At 36.9% G+C, this 18,992-nt stretch overlaps 2 protein-coding genes across 4 annotated transcripts; both read right to left on the bottom strand.

Moving 5' to 3' along the window:
* Positions 1–501: 501 nt before the first annotated feature.
* Positions 502–6,212, bottom strand: LOC110668395 (presenilin-like protein At1g08700). Its single transcript, XM_058144414.1, has 4 exons — positions 5,651–6,212; positions 1,515–4,768; positions 1,252–1,421; positions 502–770 (listed from the first exon to the last, which is right to left on the bottom strand). Exons 1-2 carry the CDS (start codon positions 5,991–5,993, stop codon positions 3,744–3,746), a joined length of 1,368 nt encoding a protein of 455 aa, XP_058000397.1. The 5' UTR covers positions 5,994–6,212; the 3' UTR covers positions 502–770; positions 1,252–1,421; positions 1,515–3,743.
* Positions 6,213–7,451: 1,239 nt separating this feature from the next.
* LOC110668410 (probable ADP-ribosylation factor GTPase-activating protein AGD14) lies at positions 7,452–14,368 on the bottom strand. Of its 3 annotated transcripts, XM_021829620.2 has the most exons (13): positions 13,921–14,365; positions 13,532–13,593; positions 13,113–13,200; positions 12,973–13,034; positions 12,791–12,887; positions 11,955–12,398; positions 10,197–10,865; positions 9,917–10,048; positions 9,730–9,846; positions 9,561–9,647; positions 8,071–8,200; positions 7,839–7,884; positions 7,452–7,734 (listed from the first exon to the last, which is right to left on the bottom strand). In XM_021829620.2, exons 1-13 carry the CDS (start codon positions 14,014–14,016, stop codon positions 7,680–7,682), a joined length of 2,085 nt encoding a protein of 694 aa, XP_021685312.2. In that variant the 5' UTR covers positions 14,017–14,365; the 3' UTR covers positions 7,452–7,679. The 3 variants fall into 3 exon arrangements, with proteins under 3 accessions (XP_021685312.2, XP_021685313.2, XP_021685315.2); XM_021829621.2 differs by lacking the exon at positions 9,561–9,647 and having other exon boundaries at positions 13,921–14,368; XM_021829623.2 differs by lacking the exon at positions 13,532–13,593 and having other exon boundaries at positions 13,921–14,043.
* Positions 14,369–18,992: the final 4,624 nt, after the last annotated feature.

Genomic DNA, 18,992 nt, shown 5'->3' with positions numbered 1-18,992 from the left:
TGGGGTAGATGGTGCATTAGTTGTCGAACAGAAGTCAAATTCATCGACACAGACTCTCATGTGAGAACAAAGACAAGTTGATTTTGAAGGAGTATGATATCTAAAGTCCCATGTTCGGCCACATATGGAAAAGAAACAACCGAGGGTCATTGGGCCACATAAGTCAAAGCCTACCCATCCATAGTTGTTAGACCAGTACTGGGCTTGGGTTGTGACAAGGACGAATGGGAAAGATCGACTAGAGGAAATTGTGAAGCCAATACATGAACTTCACTGGTAAGAGCTAGCAAGAGAAGAATGAAAGGGAAGCCACATGCTCTAAATTTATTATCTTTTTTTTTTTTCCGGTAATAAGTGGAAAAGACTTTTACTGAATATGAAAAGAATAGGAAATTAGTACCTCACAGTTTAACACATCTTTTCAACTTCTTTTATTTTTCGTTACATTAATGGTCCAGGTATAATCTTAAGGGGTGATTATTCATGGATGCTAACTCTTCCTTTGCAGTCCCAAGCCTCTGCTTCTCATCCCTCTGCCATAAAAATTAACGAGCAATACAAATATTCTTATACACAAGTACTGTTGGACGTAATGAGACGTCAATACTTACATAGGCCTTATTGAAGCCTGTATTTGTTGCTTGCAAAGCTTAAGCTCCATTTCAAGAGAATGAACTGTGATTAAAAGAAAGTACATATTGCTCCGCTAGTTGCCTTTGCTACCCCTAACCACCTCTGGTTGCTACACATTCAAAGCCACAGAAGCTTGCCTGAAACACAATCACAGGATTCCAACCATGAGAATGCAAGCTACAAGAAGGCATCCAAACCCAGGAATTTTGCAAATTTCTCAACACAAATAAAATGCAAGAAATGCAAAACAGCTAAGCTATTCTTACATCACATATGGCAATTAGCACATAGGAACATTTCGCCATGACACTACTACTTTTATAATGTATAATTTAGACTTTTCCTTTCCTACAAAGTACAAACCCTTTATCTATTCTGTGAGCTTTCCTCTTCTTTTAAGGATCTTGAAAATTTGGCAAATCAAAGAATCTGAGCGAACCCATCGCAATTGATAACATTCAAAAGATAAAGATAAAAGCACCTCCACATTCCTCCATGACCATAGCATTTACTTAATATCAGCTAAATATCCACATATGCACACACACACAGAGACACTCAATGTGTATATGACTATAAAAACAACAGGTACAAATAATTTACAATCGATTACCCGACCTTGTATAAAATGGACAATTCGGTAGAGGATGCCCCCATTTTCTGAGTCTTGTGACGCAATTGAGTCTCTCTTTCCCTTTATCTTCCTCTGGCGCTCCACAATTTCACTCTCTTTACTAAGCACCGCCCTCCTCTGTGCCACCACCTTCCTTTCCGTCTCCCTCCGAAACCTAAACAACAACCACAACCAGACTCATATTCAACAACATACATTAAATTGAATTTAAAAAAAAAAATCGATTTTGATTGTGAATTTTTGATACCTGGTTCTGTGGGTGGATTAGACCAATGGTGAGGTTGAACTGCAGGTGTTGATGGTAGGGTTCGTCGCGGGGATGATGGTGAAGGGAAGTCTGACAAGAGGAGATGAGACCAGAGAGAGTCCTAAGTGGATAATCGGTGGAGGCGTCTGCAGGAGATAGAGATGCAAAAGAGATCTTTAAAGCTGAATTTGGAATTTCGTATTCCGATTTCCAGGATTGGCCTCCATAGCTCGTCTTCTTCTCTGCATAATGAATTTTTAGGGTTTCATTTTTATACTTTTGCAAGATTTTAACGGCACCAACGCGTCGTTTAGGAGCTTTTTTTTGTTTTTCCTTTGCGAATGGAGTTTAAGACCTGTTTGGATGCGTTTGTTTTTAATGTTTTGTTTTTGTTTTTGTTTTTCCCCTCTAAACTAGTCACTGCTTGTGATTTTCTTTATGAATTAAGAGAGTTTCTCCCATAATTTTAAATTAATTAATTAATTATTATTATTATTATTATTATTATTATTATTATTATTATTATATGGCAGATAGTACAAGTCATTACATATAAGAAAAAAAATAATATAATAATTTTGAAATTTATTCCAAATACATGAATTGTTACAAAATTATTTAAATTAAAATTTTTAATAAAAATTAAATTAAATTAAATTCTTGCATAAAACCATTCCAAACAATGTGAAAACAGAAGACCCTTTTTGGCTTGCAGAAATGTTCCATCCACTGCACCATTATAAAATTACAAGCAACAAACTAATAATATAAACAAGAAGTAAGAGTTTGCTTATCATTATTATAGCCACCCATAAATTCTAGTACACAATCAAACAAGGACAACACATTGCAAAGAATCTATGCATCTATACAAGCTTCCAAATTTTGAGATAATCTAACCTGTAAAGGGAGAACCATCTAATCTATTTCTCTCTAGAATTCTAGGAAGAGAATTTGCTCTCAACTCTTCTATTTCAAAAGGGAAGGGGAAGGCTCTCTTTTTGCTCCGACAGGGTGTCGACTTCCCTCCCCATCTCGAGTTGGTTGTTGATAGTGTAGGTTTGGGCTTTTGGCTTGTTAATCTTGGAGCTTCAAGATGGGAGAAACATGCAGAAGATCAAATATTCTAACAAAGTTGAGTTTGCGAAGATTTGGTTGTATTTGTTAGTTCTTGGATCTAAAAACTACCTTTGCCCTAGTGAGAGGGAAATCAGCATGCGTGATGTCGGTGTCTCAGGTTTACGAAGATGATCCCCGAAGACTACATGAGATTGAGATTGCTGAGGAGCTCTACAGCATCACTCTCCTACACGTTATTGAGATTGCTAAGTAGCTCTACAACATCACTCTCCTACCAGACATACTGATCTGAGTTGGAGGAGTTTAGAGGTCTGTTACTGGAGGTGGTTGGATCTACTGCTCCTTTAATGCTTGGGTCTTTGAGACTCTTAGACGTTGGTGACTCCCATTCCTTGTGGTGGTCCAGCTTGTTGAAGGTAAAGGAGCAGCAACTCGGTTCATCTTCTTCCTAGGGTTGCTGGGTGGGATTTTTGGGCTAGGCTTTTCTTTGTATTTGATTTGTTTTTGAGCTGAACTTCGGCCCTTCTTCCTACATATGCATGTTCTTTTAGGCCCAATGTATGTATTTTGCCCTTTGGGCGTCGGTAATGCAATTGCAGTTACAAATTACAAAAAAAAAAATCTAAATGAAAGAAATGTATAAATCATAAGCACCAAAACTACCATCAAATTCAAACTACCCTTCATTTCAAATTCTCATCTATACAAACATATCTTAAAATCAAATTTATAGAGTATGACAGCAGTTTAGAGCACTAACAGAAGCAAACACAACTGCATATCTGTTTGTGACCACACAAGGTGCACGGTATTCGAAATTTGTAAAATGTAATTCCACATTTGTATTTTTCAACATCTCAACACGATAAGAAAGTATGCAAACAAAGCATTCGAAATATGCTTCAGCATGAGATGCTCGAAATTCTATAAAGCTAAACCCAAGAGGGCAGTCAAGTTGCACTAGGATTATCTTCACATTGTTACATTAGCGAATTACAGAATTTGACCGTGAGAAACTTGTATGAGCACGTGAGAAGATATTTGGTAAGTAATACTAACCATAACGTAGACAAAATTTGCATCTGAGGACATCAGTATTTCTTTTAACAGCATAAAAATGTCCTCCTCTCTCTTACAACTAACAGAGGATCAAAACATCATCAGATTTGTTGCCATCCCAACAATAAAAGGTTCCATCAATAAACGAGTCAAGAAGTAAAAGACAACACCCAGTGCTATTGAAATAGGGAGAGCTGGTAAAGCTTGGCGGCACACTGACAACAAAATCAGAGTGCAGCCAAGTCCCGAAACAATTGCAAGGTAGCATGCATATACTGTCATAAGATCATACATTGCAGCCCTGCCCACAAGAACACTGTAGAAAATAAAATCTCCAAGACCAAGTTTTATACCTCTAATGGCAACCATGGGATTTTCAGAAGCATCCCTTCTTACCTGCTCCCTCCCGTTCCCCAATCCCAGTGTATCAACAAGAGGAGACCTTTCCTCATCCACAACAGTTTCAGAACCCTGATTACCAACCACAGTTGAATACTCCAATGATTCACTACTTGAAGAATGCCTTTCCCGAGAAAAACCAACTAATGGGGACCTCTCTGTATCATTTCTATTTCCTACACCTTCCATATTCCCAAAATTCCTCACCGGAATGGCAGAATATTCAGAGTTCACAAAATTTTCACTCTCATTTCGATTCACATTGTGATCTGACATTGCTTGCATTTCCACCAACCCTGAATCTGAAACTCCACCAATCAAAAGGTCCAAACTCCGACCATGATTATTCATATTTTGTGAAACTGCTGGCCGAGCCTCATAAACCAGTGCAGGAAGTTCCTCATCTCGAGTCTGAGCCAACTCCACCAGCAGCTTAAGTGGCCCACCAGGTGCCAAAACTGCCACCAAATCATATACTGCCAATGCCACCAGCAAAACCCATGTAGTCCACTCTGGTAACTTGGTAAACCAAACTGCCACGAATATCCCTAAAGCTACCATATATCCTTGCCTAAGAAAAATAGGTATCCCACCCGCAAACACCGATAATACACCCACAATTGTAAAATTAAATAACAGAATAATACAAGTAATTGAATCAACAGGAATTGAGAAATGCTGAATCAATGACAAAAAAATTGAGCCCCCCATTGTACCTAGGAAAGAACAAGAGGACTAAGTTAAAATGAACATAAAAGTAATGCTAAACAATGACCACCAATTGTAAAATAATACTCAAAAAATCCAACAATGAAAGTAGAAGTAACAGAAACTTGTATTGAAGCCCATGCACACTGAAATTAGCCAGATACACACACATATTAACCAACAACAACATATACACAATTGAAATGTACTAAAAAACAACAGCATACACAAAATTGAGTCGATGAGCATGCAAAAGGCAGAATTAGCATAAGACAATCAGACCAGAGTATCAAGCCAACATTAAAAAAAAGGTTCCTACAGCCATGAATTGGATAAGACAGCAGAACCCGAAAATATATAATTCAATTGTCATGAAAACGGCTCCATAAGGAGTAATAGGATGAAAATGCCCATCATCAGTCCAAGAACAACTTAAGCCTAGTCAAGCAAGTCATGAAGCAACAGAAAGTGGGACTTGGAGCTAATGTCTTTCAGGCAAAACCATACCACATGCAGTTTAACGTCATAACAAAACCAAAGAAAATGAAATTCAGTAGCAGTATAATATTTACTCAAAAAAATCAGAATAATCAAAGCAAATATCAGACCACGCACCCCACCTAAAAATCACATATCCCGGATCAAGAAAATCAGAAGGCATCAGAACTACATAAACGAATGGAAGCAGGTAAATCAATGACGCACACACAGACATGCAACACTAAAATTAGAAAGCTACAAAATACAGTCAACGGCTCAATGATCATCAGAAAATGTACCAAAAAAACTATAAGAAATCCAGAACAGCAAATTCTAAAAGCAACATACGTAAAATTAAATAACAATTTACGCTAGCGGGCTACAAAAAATAGGTGAATTAGGAAATGTACCTAACACGAAAAAGGCCGAGAAGCGCATGTAATTCTTCAAGAAGTTCGTAAAATTATAATAGTATAAGAGAACAAGAAGAAAAGTAGAGACGGCAATGAGAATAACAAACACCAGCGCATTGAGTAGCGCGCCTTCCAGCTTCTGGGCAGCGGAATCGGAAGGGCTCTCGAGGTAGACGAGGTTGGCAGCGGTGCGGATCGTCGGGGCTGAGGAAGCGACCAAAAAAGGGTTTGATGGGGAGAGGGAATAGACAATGAGAACAACCAAAAACATACAAATTGAAACTGGAGACATCACGCCTATTATCTCGACTCCGATGGATTCCAAAATGCTCGACTCCATGGTTAGCTTGATTTTGGTTGAGGAATTTCGTCGAGCAAGTGGTAAGTGTTTGGGGCGGGATTGGGAATTTTAAGGCATTTGGGAGACCTGAGGGGGGAGGCTTGGAGTTGCAGAAACGAGCCTTGCCCCTTTTTCTTCTGTTGAGTGTCTCTTTCCAGGACTTTGCCCAAATGCCCTTTTATAAAATATTGAAATTTTTATCAAATAAAGCATGCTATTGGATAAATTTTTAAAATTGGCCACATGATTTAGATCTAAACTTTTGTATTAATTATTTATTTTATTCAAATTTTTAATTTTAAAAAATTAAATTATATTTTTAAATAAGTTTTATCTATTTATTAAAAATTAAAATTATTTGCCGTATTTGGAATATCTGGTGGCTTAACATATCAATTTTTTTTTTTTAATATATCGCTCTCTTGCATCTTCACAACTGTTCAAAGCCCTCCCAAACAAAACCCATTTTCATCGCCCATTCTCTCATTCCCACCTAAAGAAAACTTCTTAGTAAACTGGTTCTCTTTGGACGTCTTCAGCAGACCCATCGCCATCTTCACTCTCTCTTCGCCGTTTTGCAAGAAATTTGCATCCTTACCTTCATCTCTCTCTTACCTATCTTACTCTGTCACAGCAACCCCAATTCCAGACCCATTTATTCAGCTCACCATCCCTCTTCACCTCACAGCTCACACTAACACACTATTTCTCACCCGCACGCCTACGAATAGGGACCCAATAATTCCACTAGCTCCCTTGTTCTCACTGCCCCATTATCTCTTGCTCGGCACTAACGCCGACAGCTACTATTTCTTCACACATCAGCTTGCTCGAGCCACAGTACACCCATCTAACCTTGGTCCTATTTTCCTCTTCATAAACCCATAGCCTATCTTCTTTGCTCCACCCAAACTAATTCGTCAACTCACCCAAACTGTATTACTAACCTTGGTTTACAATACAACGCTCTCACAGGTGCAATTCCTACTTTCATAGGTATACGACAATCAACTTTCTGGCTCCATTCCTCGAGAAGTTGGGAAGTTGAAATTCTCTCTCAATAAACTTGCTTTGAATAGCAATAATCTCCCAGGTTCAATTCTTTTCTCCATTGGAAACTTGACCAGCTTATCCCTTTATGAAAACAAACTCTGGTTTGATTCCTCAAGAAGTTGGAAATTTGGTATTCCTTTCTGAATTTGAATTGTCAAGTAATGATCTCACTGATACAATGCATGCTTCTATATGATAGTTTTTAGTGATCATACGAGATAAATCATTGAACCAGAATACCCAGGCATCTGAACGTCGCCAATTTACCACAATTCATGTTATCATACAAAGTCGTTGGACGTTGCAACTGAACAAATATAAATGACCATACAACTTCCTCCATTTTTTGCAGCTATGTTCAATAATACACAGCCAGTTCTAATAATATGATACAAACACAAGGACTAAGTGAATCGTTGCACTAAAAATTTTGTGGCCTTCCAAACCAGCAGAGTTGGACATAACAAGGTTTTATTTTCATAAAGAATACAAACATAAATGATTACTCAATAATAATAATAATAACAACAACAACAACTCTGGGTGCTACTCAACAACTGACTACAATTAGTCGTTTAAAACTTCAATGAACCCAAAATCATAAAACAATTAATATTTTTTATTGCTGAACCTTTAAGCAAATGGATTCCCCCCCATAGAAGCAACTGATCCTTGTGCTTGGACATTCCTGTTAAAAAGGCAACTTTTAAGTGAAAAATGAAACTAAGTATGATAATTAAGGGAATTTTATTATTATCACTTCCAACAAAATGACAAATTCAGAAAACATACGCTAATTGAGGACTTGGTGCTTGTCCTGCCATATATGCCAAGCCACCTATAGCAAAAAGGAGAGTTAGATTGGATGAAGCAAAAACCAGATATGTTTTAAATGCTTCCACAGTTTCCACCTAAGCATTTTGCTGTGGAACTAAATAGCTCTGGCAATAACAGCCCTGAATTACAACAGCTAAAAACCAAAAACATAAAATTACTCTTGCAAGAATCAATAAAAAAAATCAACCTTGTGGTACAGCTGGAATATAAGTTGTCGCTGAATCTTGAGGAAACCATGGTTCAGTCACACCGCCAAGGAAGGGTGATGGCAAGTGAGGATTAGGCAGTGCAGATTGGAAGGAGCTCATGTCCAAGAACTGCAACATGATACACCAAGATGAAATTAAAAACAATTATCCACGTCTTTTTCTTAACATATATATCCAACATATAAATAGCGATTATAAAGTAATTGGACAATGAATCCATAATCTATAACATGTCATATCATTACCATGATTTGTGTCCAAATATAGATTTGTGTCCAAATATACATTTCTAGCAAACATGGCAAAGATTATTCTTCAAGTCTTCGACATGGAATTTCATGGTAGCATGAACACACTAAAAGAATACTGAGTTTTTAAATTCTTCCTTTAACGTAGCACTCCAAGTAAAGTATGGGAAGTCCTTGGTACAGCACAATCTCATCATAATCGAAGAACTGTTGCCATTTCATTTGCCACATGAAGGCTATAAGTTATAAATCTAGCAAAGGTTTGTGGACCACCCCTTCCAATGACTTCCATAATCTCTCCCCTCCAATTTGCCATGGTTGAAAAGCTATACGTCAATCTTTTCCACCAGTGTCTCATAAAAGCAGTAGGCACATGGAAGCAAGTATCCATCAACCAATGTGTTACACCAGCATATCAAACAGGTCCCATACAACTACCAGAGTATAAAAACAAAGTCTAAAATATGATTGGCAGCCTGTTATCACGAGTGAACCTCAATGGCTGAAAGTAAACAGTCATACTACAGTACCTAGGTATCAATCTCAAGTTGAGTTGATCTAATCATGTAACTGTCTTCATCTAATGAAATCAGACACTTCATTTCCTAGCATCAAACAGGATCCACATGTCTTCTGTTTCCGACCCTCTTCAAAATAACAGCTTTGTGCTTTTTCCTATTTGTTCTACAGTTGGCCATCATTAATTAGGAAAACGAATATGACTTTACAGTCAGTCCACAGCACTAGCCCAAGTGATAAAAGGTAAGAACCCATAATGAAAAGTTGTTCATTTGTTACATGGTTTTAAGTCCTGACTTGTATATCGATGAAGTAAATGTGATCAACACATAAGGAAACTATTCAAATCATTAAAGGACGTAAAACTACACAAGAAAAGATGAGAGGGGGTGGGGGAACTATGCTATAGCCAAATGCACAGTTTAGTTATAAAATCACCTTCTTAGCAATGTTTTACAATTATACATAAAAAAAAAGGTGTAGAGAGACTCTGCGATTGCTCTCTCTTCCAACCCTGAACCTTTGACCTTGAAAATAGTTATTATCACATAACTATTTATGTTACAGAGAGCTTACAGGACTAAAGAACAGCACAATATAGATGACATAGTATAACTATTATTTTGAACAAAAATTGAGCCAAATTATTTAAATAATGCACTATGAACCACTCGTTAGCAAATCATACATCTCTAACATACCATGTTGCCTGGCTCCAAATCAGAATCATATGGAAGATCAAATGGGTTAGTTGATTTATGACTGATTGTGTGTGATTGAGGTGCTTCCTGTGAAAAGAAAGAGATTCATTACTGGATAATTACTCTTAACTAAACTCAAAAGGCAGAAGGCTGATGCAAGAGCACAAACCATCAAAGGATTCTGTGGAGGAGTATATGAAGGGTCCAGGACAATGTCCAATAGTCCATTCAAACCGGAGAGTCCTTCATATGGAGCAGCTCTTTGAATCCCATCATTACTAGGGTCCTGCAAAACGAAATTTTGAGTGCAAATTGAAGAAAGAAATTTCTTTAAGATTTTATGAGGTAGATGCAACCTCAAAAGCCTTCAGTCCCAGATACTGGTCAGCAGCTGATGAAGGCATTTGCGCTGCTATATGTGGTTGACAACCTTGATTAGTGCCCTCTAAAGGAAGGGGAGTAATAACATTGCCAAAAGCATTCCATTTCTGTACAGATTCAAAATTTAAGACTTAAGTAGCAGCAATAATATTTAATCAAACCATCCATGCATCTAATAACACTGTTCCATATTTGATTATAACACAACACAAAAGATCCAAAGAAGCACAAATTGTACAGTGTGGGAAAACTTACCTGAGCACTACTTGTGTCATCGGAAGCTTGAAGATTGAGCAAACTGTTGTTCCATGGACCAGATGACCCTTGGGCAATAGAATTCTGCAATGGTGGCCACTGCATGCCTGTATCTAAGGATGAAACCTGGTCTAACTTTGCTGAAGAACCTATGCTTGAAAGTGTTACTGAAGGCGTAAGATTTCCAGCAGATGCTGTGGGCTGACAATGAAAAGTTGCCCATCCGTCATTCTTAGAGACTGACAACTCTGGTAAATTTTGGTCCAAGCTAGTAACTGACTGCTGCTGAACAATCCCACCAAAGAGATCAAGAGATGAAGGAGGAGAAGTTTGGGTAGTTTGACATGCATTCAAGGATGGAGCTGGATTTAATGGTGCCTGAAGCAAATTGATAGATGATGTCGGTGATGCTGCTGGCAATTGAAATAAATCAATTGTTGGTGAAGATGCAGAAGCATCTGATTCTGGAACAACAGGTGCCTTAAACTGATCCAAGCTACCACAACTCTCAGAAGCTGATAACTGTGGAGAAGTAGGAACCCTATCCTGGCGCGTCCCTGTGCCCTGCTCAGGCTCTGAGACAGCATCTGGTAAATTACCAGAATTATATGACTTGACAGATGCAGAATTGCTATCAAATGATGCAATGCTTCCAAAAGATGTGGTTCTCTGAATAGAAGAATCATTGATATCACTTATCAGTTGAGTAAAAAGTTATTAAAACAAATTGGACAGAACAGTTACAAAGTTCCATGAGTGTCACTGTGACAATACTCCCAACAAATAAGGCACTTTTGCATAATATTCACAGGCAATTTGTCAATCGACAATACACCAAGCCTACAAAATTAGAAGCTTCAAAAAAAAAAAAAAAAAAAAAAGGACCCTGTCTGCACCTTTCATATGTCAATCCATACATGAGTATGTTGTTTGCATAGGGTATCTGATGTAGAACTGTTGAGATATCCCTTATATCCTTAAGGCTTAAGTTATCTGTTAAACTTGGGTAGTATAATAGGAATACAATTCCTAAGTCTAATAGGAGTATACTACCATGTATATATATATCTGTAGAGGTTGAATGAAATACACAGATTTTTAACCCTCAAAATCATAGTCTTTTTTCTTCTTTCTAAAACTCTTTCAAGAACAAAGTGGAATAAAGAACGGAACAAGGACCAATCCTTGGAAAAGAGAACTAATTCTCAAAATATTATTGATCTCATAAAATTGTCATAGCAAGTCTGAAAAATAATGAAAACAACAGGTCTATACATATAGTGTTTCTACAACTCTAAATATCTAATTAGGAATTAAGGATCCCAATCTATTTAGGAATTAAGAATCCCAATCTAATTAGGAACCCTAATCCAATTAGGAATATACAATCACAAATCCCTATAGATTCTTATTTCTATATTTCTTTGTAAAACAGGTTTGTGGTCACCTAAAATCCCTAGGATTAGGAGACGGATCTGCATCAGTATCTTTCTGTACATACTTTGTGTCAATGTGTCAAATGAAGAAATAAGAATACAAGCAGACTTGGTATTTCGATGTTGCAAAGTTCAATTAAGGCAAAATTTTCAATTAGCATGACAATGAAATGTTACTCGATTATATTATGCATAACACTTGCATATTGTATACAACAACAGTGATCAGGCAGGGTTATTGTCTTCTTATGCAAAAAGCACGACACAGTTGTTGAATAAACAAATTCACATTCTGTCAGTGCAAGGTTATGAGAAATATGACCTGCTGATGTGGAAACCCTTCTGCATCCCTCTCAATGTTTTCCTCTGAAAATAGGTCTATTTTTCGATGCGGTGCATTTTCACCAGAATTATCTCTTGGAGTATGAATGGGTGGACTGCTAGAGCCCATGTCCTTCTGAAAATTTGGGGACTCTGTACTGAATAGATCACACCCACTAGATGCAGAATAATCTGAAACCCTAGAAACAGAGCCCTCATTTGCAAACCTGTCCTCAAACATTTTTTCATTTAAGTGAGTAGGACTGCAAATAAAACTAGACATCTTCCCGACATAAAGGCCTCGATCTGAACCAGGTTTCCGTGTGAGAACAGCAGTTTGTTTTCCATAACATCTATCTTCATATTGGAAATCATAGGGCGGGCTTTGAGAATAAGAATGATAAGAGCTTGCACGCCTTGTCTCACCTTCATGGCTTCTAAGCCTCTGTCAGTTCATTGATGAACACCACATATTAGGATAGTATTTGCGGTTTAAATGAACATTAAGAACAAACATCAATGGCACAGTCAGAATTGTTCGACTGTGCCTTTATACATGTGAATTTTCGGGAAATCCCAATAGCTCAGGCAAGATAATATGTTTCATCCCAACCCCTGCCGCCAAAAAGGAAATAACAAAATAAAAGGCAAAAACAAAAACAGCACACATATTGCTGAAAAATAATCATTTACAGAAATCCTCAGAATTCTTTTTAAGAAAAAAAATTCAAGATGAGCTTTCAATTTTTCCCATAAAACAACAACAATTAAAATTAAGCAGAAGACAGTAAATTCCCATAAAAACGTTGCCATATGGAGGTATCAATAATATATTACCTGCAAATCCCTAGGAGGCTTGTCATGGGTCTTTCCACCAGCATATTTTTTATCAACATAGACAGTCTTTATAAATTCTCGCACTTTTTCAACATTGCTGCAGGAAGAAAACATTATTAGAGAAGTTCCATATTTGTCATACATATGCTAAGCAAAAAAGATAAAGATCACACATCTTGCACCTGTTATCAGGCAATCTCTGCCTTTGTTGGTCCCAATCCCTCAAGTATACTTCCCTTGCGCGCTGGAAAATTAATATTTCATCAGCAAGACATGCATCCCAGTGTTTCCAAAGCCAATGAAAGTGTAGCACTATCTGTACCTGATTACCACCATTTTGAAGTGCTTCAACTTCTTGGGATGTGAATTTGGACATGGACACAGACTTTACACGATGAGTGAACTCACGACTGTATGATGGAAAATAGCATGAACACATTATAAGAAAATGAAGGGAAGAAATACATAGACCTTGCCAAGCAAACCAAAATTAGCGATGGCAGTACAGTTTGAAATGAAATGGAAAAATTAATTCAATTTTTAACTATTAAGCATTAAAGAACTTCATCGCAAGATGGTAGCAAAATTACAAAAGAAAAAAAAAAAATCTTAATACCATGAAATACAAATCCAGATACATCTGCATTTCAGTTGATATATTATTTGATTAAGCAACAACATTAGGAAAATAGATATTAAACACAGAGAGGAGAAATCATCAAACAAGAAGGAAATACTCACTGTATCCCACTACAAGTCATACAAATGAAAGTCCAGAAATTAGTACAAATATACTGTGGACCCTGCACAAAAAAGTCTTATAAAGTTAGTCTCAAATCATTACTATTCCTGTGAGCAAAAGAAAAACAAAAATTAAAATGCTTAACTCTCTATAGCCAAAATGAAAATTTTTGGCAATCCAAAACACCAGTAACAAATTCTCAAGACCCTTTTCACTTCCTCTTTCCACATGTTCTTCCAGCAAACAAAACGTCAGCCAGAATATTACTCCAATCCCATTGAGAAAATTTTGCTAGAAAATCTTATACTATCCAGAAAATCAAGAAGCAAACCAAAAAAAAAAAAAAGAGCTCATTAAAAGTATCTGCACTAATATAAAGAGCAATTACCAAGCTATTGCAGTTGATGCAGCGACGATTAGGTGGCAGCTTCATGAGACCTCTAATAATCTTCTCATTACGTTCTTCTTCCTTCCTACTCCCCATTTCTCTACAGATTCAAACCCACCGACCCAAAAACCAAACCCTAAAAACTAATCGTTTACCACGATGAAGAAAAAAAAAAAACAGAGCTTTTATGGAGCTCAAAACCAAATAAAAAAAATCAAAGGGTTTGAATGGGTTTTTTGAATTCTGTTATTAGATGAACAATCTCTCAAAAATCAGCTCGATTGAGACCAGAAAACCGCACACACACACACACACACTCTTTCCTCTGGTGCCTTTCGTTCTTAAATCAAAAATAAATAAAAGGAAGTCTCTTTTGTTTAATTTGAAAAATAATAAAAATTGAAATGAATCTATGCAATTATTGGGTGTTGTTTAAAGTAAAGCTTGTTGAACTATAAATATAACGTCTTTATCAATAATGGAGAAGCTGCCGACTCAACTAGCAAGTGGAGTTTGCTGCTTCCCCGAACATATGAGCGACAGGTGGTGAGCTGGCACTTTCGAATTCCACGCTCGTTGTTTGGTGTGGAAGCAGCAAAAATGAGCCTGGTGGCAAGTGGATAGTGGAAACTTTGTGATTTTGGATTTTGAAATTGGGAATTTTAAGGAAAATAATAATAATAATAATAATAATAAGTTCAAAAAAATAATAACAATAAAATTTGAAAAATAAGGTATAACATGAAATTTCATTAACTTTAATTTTTAAAATAAAATTTTTTAATTTTAATTTAATTATTTTATAATTATAAATCTTGATATGATACTTTAATTTAATTTTTAATTAAAAATAAATTTAATTAGATTTCTTCTCTCTACCTCCTCCATTCATTCTTTTTCTCCAGTATCTTTTTTATCTTTAATCTCAATCTCCTTCTATTTTCCAACCATCTCTCTAGGTTTTTTTTTATCAATGTAGAATCTCTATTTATTTTTGGCCTCACTTACATGTGTCCTATAAAATTTATCTACTCTGTTTTTTTTGTAAAAAAAAAAAAAATCTATATTTTTTAGTATTTAAAGTATTAAAAAATAAATTGATAGAAAATACTTTTTCTAATTAAGAGAAAAATTAAAATAATTTTAAGAAAAATGATTTTATCTTTTAAATTTTTTTTTAATTTTAATAATTTTATTAAAATATAAAAAAATATTTATACATATATAATATAAATATGTGTCATTAATTTAATTTTTTAAATAAATAATAAATATTTTATTAGAAATTAATTTTAATAAAAAATATTTTTATGTATAAATTATTTTGCTCAAAATAAATAGAGGCTAATCTCACTAATAATATTGAATAATAAAATTATTTATAATTTATGAACAATTCCTTTATCTGCGTAGTGTTCTCTCATGATAGATGTCACGACCCAACCTATTGGCTTGACCGGTACTAAGACCTGGGCCAGCCTAAAGCCCTCGAGGCCCCTAGTAAGCCTAACTATTCCTCAACCCGATTCTAAGACTCATTTGGGCCCAATTTCAAGAATTCAACCGAACAGAGTCTCATAAAATGGATATTTTAACGGGGAGTTTTTGACTCAGCTGATCTGTAAACACAATATATAATCAATTGGGGAGCTCAGCTCATCCTCCACATACTCATAATAACATAAAATCAAATGGGAGCTCAGCTCCCTCATCCAGTCCAAAATACATGCATATAATAAGTTTACAAATCCAAAATGGCAAATTATATTACAGACCCAAATCAAATAAATATTTCTAACATATGCGGAAATTCTAGGAGTTAACAGAATTATACAAATATTATAGACATTAATAAATGACCTGCGAAGAAGAAAAGCAGGTTAACCACAACAATAATCCTCCTGTAGCCTGGAAAAATAATGAACAGGAGTGAGCGTTCGACTCAGAGAGTAAAATATCAAATTTAATCATAATCTCTATAGCTATCTAAAGCTAATGCACCATGTGGAGTAAAATGCAACATCGTCATGAATTTCATACAAATCACATCAAAAAGGCAATTTGGAGCACTCACATACCCAACACTGTCAAACAATACATATATGGGAGCTGATCCCCTATACAGCCCTTTTAATCCAACCTCTGCCAGCGAAGATCTCAAGTCGAACTTTCGCTTAATAAATCAAATACGGAGTCCCAGCAAAGAACTCAAGCCGTGTCTACCCCGAAGGATTGGGTCCCAGCGAAGATTTCAAGCCGTGTCTACCCGTCCTATCCATATCCAACACTAAACCACACGCACTCCAACGCACGCACACTGCTCCAAATAACCACAACAACATCCATGGCACTTCAACATTTATGAATGCAATGTAAAACATGCCTATTATTTAACTACATAGATACATACATATAAGTAATGCATGGACATGCTTGAACATATAATAATATCGAAATTATAATTAAAATTAATATTTTACTCACAGACTCAACCGAAGTCACTGTGGTTGTTGGGCGAAGGAGGAAGGCTGTCCCGGCTCACCTGATAAGTTTATTACAATTATTTAATAAATTTGACTCAATACAAACTAAAAAAAGACCAAAGATATTCTAAGTCGTGCCGAAAATCTGGCAGAGTCTTCCCTATACCTAGGACCTACCCAACCTGCAAAAGGGCTTAAAACGCACTTCTATATCCACAAACTATACGCCCACAACTCAATCACATCACACAGCCCCTCCTGAGCCCATCCAAACAGTCATCAATCACAATATGTAAAATTACAGTTTAGTCCTCATAATTTAACCCTTTTGCAAAAACTATCCAAATGAGTTCTAAAAATTCTAAAACTTTGCCCCGCGGTCCTTAGCATCATTACTAAGCTAATGCAAAAAGGAATTATAATTTTCTGAGCTACCACGAATATTTTATGAATTTTTAATCCAATTCAAGCATTAGAGAATTACGAAAAAGTAAGGTTCGGGTTTACCTATGCCAATTCCGACTCTGGGGACGCACTCAGGATGTTTGACAATGGTGGGGTAGCAAAAATCTCGATCAAATTTCAAGACTTTTTAGTAGCCTGTCTGTCTGGCCGGAAATTTTCAGATCCAGGCAATCGTCAAATTTTCTCGAATTGAAGGTACCTACACGAAGCCCACAATACGGGGGTTAGTACAAAATTTTTATGAAATTTTCTAAGCTCATTTAGTGCTCAGAAAAATACTACGAAGTTTCGTGGGACCCACCGAAAAACAGTGTCAGAAAATTTTAAAATTTATATTGTCATGAAGCTCTCGACGAGTGGAGCGCTCTGGTACTCTCGGTTTTCTCGTGGGGTTCACGATTTGCGAGAAATCTAGCCTAAATTTCAAAATGAGCTAAAACTTCCCGGACAAAAATTGGGAAAACCACTCGATGGATTTTGGTGTTCTTGGTGTCTATGAAAAGCTCTCGAGGTGTAGATGAATTTAGACACAAGACTGGGCCTAAGCGGTGGCCGAATCGGTTGGATTTTGGCCAAGAAGCCGAAACGGCGCACGCATGCAGGGGGAGCTTCGCGCGTCGTTTTCGGCCGCCTGGAGTGTCGGCCAGCGAAGGGGAAGAGCTGGGGCTACGCACCGGCGAGGTGGGGAGGCTGGGGAGGCGGCAGCGCGGCATGGGGAGGAGGGAGGAGAGAGAAAATAAGAGAGAGAGGAAGATGGGTCGGGGACGCGCACAAAGGAAGAAGAAAAATGAGCTAGCCGGTTCGATTCAACCGGTCCGGTCCGATCTGGTCTGATTCGATTCGGTTGGTCCGATTTAAGATATAAAATTTTGAATTTTTACTCTACCTTGGGATCGAAAACAAGACCCAAAAATTTTGAAAAAATTCTAGAAAACTCAGAAAAATTCATAGAGTCCAAATATATTTTTAGTTTTACCACGTGGTCTTTAAATTAATTTTTAAAAATCATCAAAGTTTTATAATTTCAGAAAATCAAACTCGATTTCTAAAATTCAAAAATTTCAAATAATTTCCTAAAATTTAAATAAAATAAAATATTAATATTTTCCCACAAAATAATAAATTTAAAAATTAGGGGTGTTACATTCTTCCCCCCTTACAGAAAATTCATCCTCGAATTTTACATAATGCAGAATAAAGTACAGAATTACACATTGAATAGATAAGGGCACTTGCTACGTACGTCCTGCTCTGACTCCCAGGTGCACTCTTCCACTGACTGGCTCCTCCACAAAACCTTAACCATAGGAATCTGTTTTGATCTTAGCTGCCTCACTTGGTAGTCCACTATGACTACAGGTTTCTCCTCAAACGTTAAGTTTTCTTTCAGCTCTACTACATCCGGCTGTAGCACATGAGAAGGATCAGGTATGTATTTCCTGAGCATGAAGATGTGAAATACAGGATGAACATGAGAAAGGTTGGGTGGTAACTCCAACCGATAGGCAACTGCTCAAACTCTATCAGTAACCTCAAAAGGTCTAATATACCGAGGTGCCAACTTGCCTTTCTTCCCAAATCTCATGACTCCCTTCATCGGAGAAACCTTCAGGAATACATAATTGCCTACTGTAAACTCAACATCCCTCCATCTGGGATATGCAAAACTCTTCTGCCTACTAAAAGCTGTTTTCAATCGTTCTCTGATTAAAGGAACCATCTCTTAAGTGTACTGTATTAGGTCTACATCATGCACCTTCGCTTCTCCCATTTCCGTCCAACACAGAGGAGACCTACACTTTTTACTATATAATGCCTCATAGGGTGCCATCCCTATGCTGGAATGATAATTGTTGTTGTAGGCAAACTCCACCAAGGTTAGCTGATCATCCCATTGACCTCCAAAATCCAAAACACACATGTGGAGCATGTCTTCCAGTGTTTGAATTGTCCTTTCAGATTGCCTGTCTGTCTGAGGGTGGAAAGCGGTACTAATGTTCAACTGTGTGCCAAGTGCCTCCTGTAACTTTATCCAAAATCGAAAAGTGAACTGGGGCCCTCTGTCAGATATTATGGAAGCAGAAACTCCATGCATTCTGACTACTTCCCGAATATAGAGCTGGG

The sequence above is a fragment of the Hevea brasiliensis genome, chromosome 3, assembly GCF_030052815.1.
Source record: "Hevea brasiliensis isolate MT/VB/25A 57/8 chromosome 3, ASM3005281v1, whole genome shotgun sequence".
Taxonomy (NCBI): Eukaryota; Viridiplantae; Streptophyta; class Magnoliopsida; order Malpighiales; family Euphorbiaceae; genus Hevea; species Hevea brasiliensis.
Note: the sequence above shows the minus strand (reverse complement) of the source record. Positions and strands in the feature narration are given on the sequence as shown.